General features: G+C 47.5%; 1 protein-coding gene and 1 non-coding gene across 5 annotated transcripts; both read right to left on the reverse strand.

Annotated features, from left to right (window-relative positions):
• Positions 1-317: 317 nt before the first annotated feature.
• On the reverse strand, positions 318-2,318 carry LOC117840211 (UDP-glycosyltransferase 83A1). The gene is made up of 3 exons (XR_011897101.1): positions 1,588-2,318; positions 1,038-1,477; positions 318-961 (listed from the first exon to the last, which is right to left on the reverse strand). It is a non-coding gene; the product is annotated as a UDP-glycosyltransferase 83A1 (transcript).
• A 2,104-nt stretch (positions 2,319-4,422) lies between these two features.
• On the reverse strand, positions 4,423-9,712 carry LOC117837841 (UDP-glycosyltransferase 83A1-like). Of its 4 annotated transcripts, XM_072290755.1 has the most exons (3): positions 9,121-9,260; positions 5,674-6,118; positions 4,423-5,501 (listed from the first exon to the last, which is right to left on the reverse strand). In XM_072290755.1, exons 2-3 carry the CDS (start codon positions 6,098-6,100, stop codon positions 4,615-4,617), a joined length of 1,314 nt encoding a protein of 437 aa, XP_072146856.1. In that variant the 5' UTR covers positions 6,101-6,118; positions 9,121-9,260; the 3' UTR covers positions 4,423-4,614. The 4 variants fall into 4 exon arrangements, with proteins under 4 accessions (XP_072146856.1, XP_072146854.1, XP_072146857.1 ...); XM_072290753.1 differs by lacking the exon at positions 5,674-6,118 and having other exon boundaries at positions 9,121-9,712; XM_072290756.1 differs by lacking the exon at positions 9,121-9,260 and having other exon boundaries at positions 5,778-7,999.
• Between the last annotated feature and the right edge of the window lie 381 nt (positions 9,713-10,093).

Consider the following 10,093-nt stretch of genomic DNA (forward strand, 5'->3'; position numbering starts at 1 on the left):
AGAAACCTAAAGCTGCAACCTGCTTTATAAAAAAAGTCTTCTTTGTGTGAAAAGGATATGTCCTTTGATCTGATGTTCAATTTGTAACAATAAACTATATGCAAGTTTCAGTGAGTTACGCCATGATTTTATGATTTTGATTCCATTAAGCACTTAGAAATCAGGATGTGTTTGGTTGTATGTATCAGATGGTGGATACATAGATGATTCCATGGCGTGTTTCAACCAACTTTTTTAACTATATGATTGTTACTTTTTATGGAAAATTAGTTTAAGGGTGTGTTTTGTTGGTTGTATCATTTGATTCATGTATGAAATGATTTAAAATAATAATATCCTTTTGTTTGGTTAAGTGAATTGTACCAACTCATCCAGGATGAAGCCATCCTACTTAATACATTATTCTACTAATAAGAGTGAACTATACGGTACAAGCAAGTTGGTTGAATCACCACATCCAGGATCATCCGTGCATGCATCATGTAGTACATGCAACCAAACACACCCTGAGATGGTTTCATCCTGAATGAGTTGGTACAATTCATACTCAACCAACGTAAGGATCACCTAATACATGCAACCAAATGCACCCTTGTGAAGGCGTGCGTTGTTTTCATTCACTTAGCAGGGTCACAAACTTGCTGAAGTTCTCACATGATGATCCACTTCCTCTGATGCACCAGCGAGAAGCATCCATGAAGAGCCGCGCCCTCTCCTTGACGTTGCCGTCGCCGAGGACTTGCTCCACCTTGCTCCTCAGTTCCTCCTTCGTCACGATGCCGTCTGCACCAGGCGACACCGCGACGCCGGTCTTCCAAACGTTGGTGATGTAGCTCCGGTCTAGGTATTGGTCGCAGAAGTAGGGCCAGCACAGGAACGGTAGCCCCTTCCTGACACCTTCCATGGTCGAGTTCCACCCGCAGTGGGACACGAAGCACGCCACCGCACGATGCGCTAGGACCTGTCAGAATGGAACAGAGCAATCCTTCACATACCCAATCGCCAAGTTTTTAATTTCTATCAGCAGCTGCAGTGACCTGCTGCTGGGAACACCAGCTGACGATGATGCCCGTTGCGGCGACGCGTTGCTGGAACTCGGCAAGCCACGCCTTCTCCAGGCCGACGGTGAAGTCCGGCCTTACCACCCACAGGAAGGGCCAGCCGGTGAGCTCCAGCCCCTCGGCCAGCTCCTCGAATTGGCGCGGGTCGAAGATGGCCATGCTGCCAAAGGCCACGTACACGACGGACCGATCGGGCTGCGCGTCGAGCCACTTGAACGTGCCGACCTCGGCCTCGTCGAACGAGTTGCAGACGACCACCTCGGCGAGGTTGATGAACTTGTTGAACCCTGTGATCAGCTCGAACATGGCCGGTTGCCCCACCGGCGTGCTCATCCCGTCCATGCACGGCATCTGCGACGTCTGCAGCGGCGGCATCCCGGGGGCGAGCTGGAACGTCTCATCCCGCTCTGGGCAACCTGCAGAATGCGATGCGATCGGGTTGTTCCCGTGGTTAAGAACGTGCTCGACAAACAAGACCACCAGACGAATCGTCAGATTTAAAATTTCGTGTCCGTTCTGCACTTACCCTTGTCGTTGATGAGTCCTTCCTCTATCAACTTGGGGGCGTCGAGCATGATTGCCAAGCACTCCGCCGACGCCGCCCAGAACGAAGCGACCCTGATGCCGAGTTTCTTGGCAACCTCGAAGCAAGGACCCATGACCACGTCGCCGACTAGCCACTTCACCTTGGGCCTCCCGGCCGCCTCCATCTCGGTGATGAGCCGCTCCAGGTATCCCGGCATGTGCCGAGAGCATGCGTCCGTGACCTTGCTAAGGTCCTTGCGGTCGCCGTTGTCGGCCAGCCCGTCAGGGATGGACGCGAGGTGGATGCCGCCCAGCGCTGCGGCGCCGCCCGCCGGCTGCAGTGCACCGAGCAGCAGCGAGTGATCCACTTCAGTGTTGACGAAGGTGACCTCGAAGCCGTGATCCACCAGGCGGTGGGAGAGCTCCATGAACGGGGTGACGTGGGCACGTGGCCCTGCGCCGGGAATGGCAGCACGAGGATGTGACCCTTGGCCATGGAGCTCTCGCGCGCGGTTGCAGAGGAGCAGTGGCCTGGCGCCTCGCGAGGACTAGTTACTTTTACTGGATGTCACTTCCACACACCACACTGGTTTGCACCTTCCTCGAGGAGTAGTTTTTTGTAGTAGCAGCGCGATAAGATGTCCCAAGTGTTCTTGGTAAACTGTAATGCACACCGATACTTCTTTGATTTTCTGATGCAAGCAGGGAAAATGTTGTGTTTTCCATAATTAACATGATACCTAAACAAACTAAAAAGGTGTATGTCCGGATGGTGTTTTCCATGCTGTCGAAATCAAGCTCATAAAAAACACATTTTGTTTTGTTAGGATAAGTCTTTGACATAAGTTACACGGGTTATAGCTGTAAGAGACATAAGTTGAACATGGATGCATGTGGGACTCACAAGTCACAACTAATCAAAATTGCTTATTTTTACTCTTCCTCATTTGTTCATATTCTTATGCAGTTGCTCGTATAGATACTTTGTTATCTTTATCAGTTTGGATACTCTTTAGTTACCGATTACTCTATACTTTTCTATCATTATCCATAGCTTTTTCGTTTTGCATCGCACTTTCATGTGTATTTGCCATGTATTTAGTTAAAACCTTAGCTTCAGCTATATGTTTGACATTAAATCTAGATATGCTCGTCACTTATGATGTGCATGTATACATAGTCTGCACGGTGACACGCAACATGCATGTATATCTTGAGTTGTTTCTTTTTCTATATAAATAATGGTAGACATGGGTAGTTTAGGGGCATATATAGGAATACTTTGGGATATTATTTTTTCATGATATAGATGTAACCATGTAGATAATTTTGATGCAATGGGTTCATTTAGGTTCAATTTAATAGTAGCATATGTGGGTAAACATTTTAGCAGCGAAAGTGGGTAATTTAGATAAAAAATTTAGAGGATTACTTTAGATTTATTTCATATGACATAGATGTGTAAATTCGTTGAAGATTAGGGGGTTACCTTAGGTTATTTCTATATTAGATAATTTAGGTATATATTTTGAAGATTATTTTAGAATTTATTTCATAATGGCATAGGGTGAGTAATTTTTTTTTATAAAATAACTAGATTCTATGGCTATTGTCATCAATGATGATTAACTTCCACAAAATTGAAGGCTGGATGCTTCAAATTTTCTTGATATTTTCAATACTTTATCTTTTTTCTATTACATCTTTTGAAAGATTAACATGTAGGTTTCTAATTAGTAATAGTAAAATACATAATTTTCCTATGACACAAAATTATTTCTTTCTATTAAAATACTTACTCATAATCATGATTTTCGTATCATATAAATGATATATTAATAGAATAATTATCAATCAATGTTTTATCTAAAAAATGAAGTACAACTTGTAGTGCAGGGAGTATCACATTTATTAGCAAAAAGAAAAAAAAAATACGCTACCTAGCGGCTAGTATCATGGGCATTCACATATGATTTTTTTCTGATTTGGCAGTAAATTACTAATCAAATATGACATTCGACCTTTAAAAACCACAGGATAACATTGGGGCTGGACTTAATTTCATGTGCTGTAGATGCAAAACCATACACCAATTACTAATTGTCTTTGGTAGCCCAAAAAACAACACCAAGTCGCTCTCCATCGAGAGAACCGCGTGGTATTATTTGTATCCATAAGGTACATGTTAGCTTTGGAGAAGTGTCAAATTAAAAAGACAATAATGGATTGGGAGTAGAGAGTTATACCAACAAGGGTTATTTTTTGACCCACTATGCCTGCACGTGGATCACTCGACAAGGACATGAGGGGAGACTGAGCCTTCAATCAGATGTCACCGCCAACTCGTGATGTTATCATCTCAACCAATTGTCATTGTTTTTTTTTTCCGGTTGGAAGGGCTTTCTTGTATGTCAGATTGAAGGTTTCTGACTTGATTGGTCCGTAGAAATCTAAGCTGCCATGCCGCTCTGTATGCTTGCATTGTATCATCTCTCTTCTAGCTGTTCACTTCATGAAAAACAAAACGAAACGAGGACAACACTGAGATAGAAAGAAAACCCCCAACGAAAATGTGTTTGTGCCGAGCCGTGAGGGCACGGTTGACGGAAGAATTTTTTTTTTCGAAAAAGTTAGACGGAAGAAATAAACCCACGAGAATATGTGTCGAGAGAATCGAAAGCATGGTAAAAACGACGAAAGCTACAGCTTGCTCAGACTGCTACTCGTAGTCATGCAGGTGCGACCATGTCCTGACGCATGCTGTAGCGCATGCCGGTGGCCTGGTGGATGGAGTCGTATCCAATGCATGTAACTGTAAGCATGTAAAAAAGCTGGATAGTTACCAATCGTTGGTGAATTATTAAAGGAGCACCAGTATTCTGATCGATCTGAAAACAATTTGGTGATCGACCATGGACAAAACAGAACACCAAGAACACAACAAATCACGGCACCTGTATGTGACATAAGGTACAAAACGCAGCTGCAAAGGATTCCACACTGAGCAAGCGTAGAGGTAGTCGAGTCCTCATTCACTTAGCAGGTTCACAAATCTGTTGAAGTTCTCGCACGAGGACCCTCCTTCGCTGATGCACCGGCGAGCGGCGTCCTTGAACACCCGCGCCCTCTCCTTGATCTCGGCATCACCGACGACCTGCTCCACCTTGCTCCTCAGCTCCTCCTTCGTCACGATTCCGTCCGCGTCGGGCGACACCGCCAGGCCGGTCCTCCACACGTCGGTGACGTAGTTCCGGTCCAGGTACTGGTCGGCGAAGTAGGGCCAGCACAGGAACGGCAGGCCGTTCCTGACACCCTCCATCGTCGAGTTCCACCCGCAGTGCGACACGAAGCACGCCACCGCACGGTGCGCCAGGACCTGCTGCTGGGGGCACCAGCTGACCACCATGCCCTTGCCGGCGACGCGGGCCAGGAACTCGTCGAACCACGCCTTGCTCAGCTCGCCGGTCGTGAAGTTCGGGCGCACCACCCAGAGGAACGGCCGGCCGGTGAGCTCCAGCCCCAGCGCGAGCTCCTGGAACTGGCACGGGTCGAAGACGGTGAAGCTGCCGAACGCCACGTACACGACGGAGCCGTCGGGCTGGGCGTCGAGCCACCGGAGGCACCGGGTGTCCTCCGGCAGTAACTGCCCGACGGGCTTCCGGAACTCCCTGTCGGAGGACAGCGGGCCGATGGGCAGGACGTGCGGCAGGAGCTTGAACGCGCCGGCCTCGGCCTCGTGGAAGGAGTTGCACACCACCATCTCGGCGAGGGCGCTGAGCCTGTCGGTCCGGATGAACAGCTCGAAGATGATGGGCTGCCCCTCCGGCGCGCCGACGTTGTTCCACGGCAGCTGCGACGTGTGGAGCGGCGGGATCCCGGGGGCAAGTTGGAACGTCTCGTCCCGCTCTGGCCAACCTGCCACAGTACAAATGTGCCACCAGCAGAGGTCGGAATGCATTCCGTATCCGAATTCAAATAGAGAAAACTTCAACTTATTGTTTTCACTACTACACGTCCTTTGTCGATTAATAGTTCGAGGGACGAAAGAGTATGAGAAGCAAAAAGAAAGGTAAGATTAATAGCTAACCCTTGTTGTTGAGGAGCCCTTCCTCTGTCAACTTGGGGATCTTGAGATTAATAGCTAAGCACGCCGCCGACCCCGGCCAGAATGAGGCCACCCGGATGCCTAACCTTTTGGCGACGTTCAAGGACCACCACGCGTACACGTCGGAGACGAGCCACTTCACCTTGGGCCTCCCGGCCGCCTCCATTTCGGCGACGAGCCGCTCCAGGTGCCCCGGCATGTGACGGGCGTAGGTGTCGACGAGCTTGCTGATGTCCTTGCGGTCCTCGTCGTCTTCCACCCCGTCGGAGATGGACGCCAGGTGTATGCCGGCCAGCGCCGACGTGCCGCCCGCCGCCTGCAGCGCGCCGACGACCAGCGCGTGATGCGCTTCGGTGTTGACGAAGGTGACCTCGAAGCCGTGGTCGACCAGGCGGTGGGAGAGCTCCATGAGCGGGGTGACATGGCCCTGCGCCGGGAACGGCAGCACGAGGATGTGAGCCTTGGCCATGGCGCTCTCTCTCTCTCTCTCTCCCTCTGGGTTGCACAAGAGGCAAGAGCAGCTGCGACTGGCCTGACTACCTCGAGGGCTAGATGGGCAGCAGCACGTCAAATTAAATGGCGCCAGCTACGTGGGCCTATGCAATAGTTCATTGACCAGATCGCATTGCTTGGTTATTTTTTTAATTTTTGGAAGTAATGTGCTTAAAAACAATTTAAAATTGAGTAAGCCGGTCCGTCCACCCGTACTACCGCAGCTAGAGAGGCGCAGGTGTTAGAAATTCATAACCAAATTAGTGACTCCAACTAATAATCAAGATTATTTATCAAACGCTTCCTCTCATTTATTTGTTAAATATTCTAATACAACACTCATATAGATACGCACTTATCTTTATTCATTCACGATCGATTTTAGTTAATAATTTATTAATTATTGTACACAATGTTTCATCTATATTAACTATTGGTAGTTGAAACCTTAGTCTGAGTTGCGTGTTTAACATGGAAATCGATATTTCATCATGTCCTCCATACATGTGCATAGGTATATTAAATTTTTATTTTCTGTATTAACAATGGTAGAAATATATAATTTAGAATCATGGTGTAATTTATGATTTTTTACAATAATGATATATGTAAATGATTTAAATTCAGTTTTGGGATTTTTTTTAATTAATAATGGAAGATTTGGGTAATTTAGATGCAAATTTAGGTGATTAAGTGAGTAGTTTAGCTGAATTTTAGGGATTACTATGTTATATTTTATAATGGTAAAGGTGGATAATTTAGATTTAGGTGTTACTGAACACTATTTTTATAAATGGTAGAGGTGGGTATTTTTTTTGAAAATATAGTAGATCCATGGCTATGATGAATATAGCACATTGGATTCATGGCAGAATGTTTCTGATTTCTTTGAGAATATCTAAAATTTATCTTTTTCTAGAGTGTCTCGTGAGAATTAATGTGGATGCTCTAAGAAAATCCTCCAATACAGTAATGTTGAGTCAAACTATATTTCAAACCTTAAAACAAGTTGGCTAATATCCAACGCTAATGTTTAAGTCCGCATTTATCCAATTGTTGGAGATGTTCAAAATTATTACTCTAAACTCTCACTACAAAATTGCCTTCTTTAACAAAGTTCATTTAGCCAATGTTGGGGCTCTTTCATCCTACTACCACTAACCGGAAACTCTTTGGAAGCCTCAATATTAATCTTTATAAGATACACTTAAAAAAGAAATCCTAGAAATTCCAAAACTAAAGCAAAGACATTTAGTCGTACATTTTGTGGACTCGATCACTGTTGACAGCAATATAATAGTCATGATCTAATATGCTTCCATGCTACATTCATCTGCCATTATAAATAAAAGGCAAAATATCTATTTTACTATTTCAGCCACTTTATCTACCTGACACCCTAAAAAAAATTTATGTTCAATTTACTCTTACAAGTTATTTCAGTTGGTCCCACTACTAAAGAAATAACCTTTCATCCAACACAGTTGGTTTTTTACCCGGTACTAATGTGAGCATTAGTACCAGATCTAACGTACAGTTTCCCGTGACCCCATTTAGTACCGGTTGGGAGGCTCCAGTACTAAAGGTCACCCATTACTACCGGGTGGCCCTAAAGCACATTAGTATCGGGTGGAGCCTCCACCCGGTACTAATGGATGACCTTTAGTATCGGGTGGAGCTCCCACTCGGTACTAAAGCGTTCTCGTCCGCCGATGCCCCCGCTACCCGCTGCCGCCACTTAGCTTCTTATCCATATATCCATCCATCCATCTCAACACCCTCCGCTCGTCGTCTGCCTTCCCTCCCCTTCCTCCCCCGCTTGCCCCTCACCGGCAGTGAGGGGCAGCGACGGGGCGAGGTGAGGTGGCGGCGGGCGAGCGGGGGGGGGGGGGGGTGAGGGAGGGAGGGGGCGGCAGGAGGGCAGGAGCCGGCTAGCGCGCGGGAGGACGGGAGGGCGGGGGCGGCAGGGGGCGGGGCCGGCGGCGGGGGCTGGCCGGGCGGAGGGCGGCGGGGGCTGGCAGGAGGAGGGAGGGCGGTGGCAGGGGCCGGGTGGGAGGGGGGACAGGGGGAGGGAGGTCGGGATTTTTTTTAATTTTTTAATACCCTTTTAGTACCGGTTATTTCAACCGGTACTAAAGGGCCCCTTTAGTACCGAACTAGTAGTACTGGTTGCACAATCGGTACTAAAAGGATTCCCAACCGGTACAGAAGGCCATTTTCTTAGCAGCATCCAATCCACCCCTTGATAATATTAATTGTGCAATTAGAGTTTTAATAAGTTCAAATCTTATCTTTTGGTTAAGTGCATAGTATCAAGTATCTAGCCTTGTTTTCAGCCAAGGTAGGCCATGCTCCTTGACCTCCAAAACTTGTCCAAGCAGGTTCCACGACCTATTTGCTTTCTATCAATTCATTTGGCAAGCTCTGCCACTTTGCACACTGGCCTCTTATCTTATAGTAGCAGGTCAGAACTCTTTATCTTAGGGGTTGTTTGGATACGAGGTACTAAACTTTAGGAGTGTCACATCGGATGTTCGGACGCTAATTAGGAGGACTAAACATAAGCTAATTATAAAACTAACTGCAGAACCCCTATACTAATTCGCGAGACGAATCTATTAAGTCTAATTAATCTATCATTAGCAACTGGTTACTGTAACACCACATTGTCAAATCATGGACTAATTAGACTTAATAGATTCGTCTCGCAAATTAGACTCCATCTGTGCAATTAGTTTTGTAATTAAACTATATTTAATACTTCTAATTAGATCCGATGTGACATGTCCTAAACTTTAGGAGGTGTTTCCCAAACACCCCCTTATCTTATCTATATATGTCCATGATCAAACGAAAAACCATAACTAATAACAATTAAATAGAGGGAAGAAAGAGTATGATCAGAAGCAATAGATCTTTAACATATTTCGTACTAACCCTTGTTGTTGAGGAGCCCTTCCTCTGTCAGCTTGGGGATCTTGAGGCTAATGGCTAAGCACGCCACCGCCGCCGGCCAGAACGAGGCCACGCGGATGCCGAACTTTTTGGCGACGTCGAAGGACCACCACATGCACACGTCGGGGACGAGCCACTTCACCTTGGGCCTCCCGGCCGCCTCCATTTCGGCGATGAGCCTCTCCAGGTGCCCCGGCATGTGTCTGGTGCAGCAGTCGATGAGCTTGTTGAGGTCCTTGCGGTCCTCATCGTCTGCCACCCCGTCCGAGATGGACTCCAGGTGGATGCCGGCCAGCGCCGACGTGCCGCCGCCCGCCGCCGCCTGCAGCGCGCCGACGACCAGCGCGTGGTTCACCTCGGTGTTGACGAAGGTGACCTCGAAGCCGTGGTCGACCAGGCGGTGGGAGAGCTCCATGAGAGGGGTGACATGGCCCTGCGCCGGGAACGGCAGCACGAGGACGTGAGCCTTGGCCATGGCGCTCTCTCTCTCTCTCTCTCTATCCTTTGGGTTGCGCAGGAGCAGTGGAGAGGTGGTAGACACTGTATACCAATTACCACCGCCAGACTACCTCACTGGCTGGCTGTGGATGGTATCGTGTTCAACAGTAGCAGCGCGCCAATAATTGAGATGGCGCCAGCTACGTGGGCCTAAGAAAAGTGACGTTACTCTGCATGGCTGTCGTTGACGCCCAAAATGGCAGCGCCGCCTCAAAAGCCGATCTGGCAGACAAAACCGGTCTGACCGGTTTGCCTGACCGGTCAGACCGGCTTGCCTGACCGGTCAGACCGGCTTGTCTGAGTCCGAAAAGAAATTGAGAGGTATAGCTGAATTGGAGTTGAACGCTGGACTTTCTTGCGGAAAAAGGCTTCCCACCCTATAAATATAAATATAGAGGGCCTTGGCCGATTGAGAGCTAATACCCAATCGACAAACAAACTTTTACCTTTTATCTCC

The sequence above is a fragment of the Setaria viridis genome, chromosome 9 (genome assembly GCF_005286985.2).
Source record: "Setaria viridis chromosome 9, Setaria_viridis_v4.0, whole genome shotgun sequence".
NCBI classification, from domain to species: domain Eukaryota; kingdom Viridiplantae; phylum Streptophyta; class Magnoliopsida; order Poales; family Poaceae; genus Setaria; species Setaria viridis.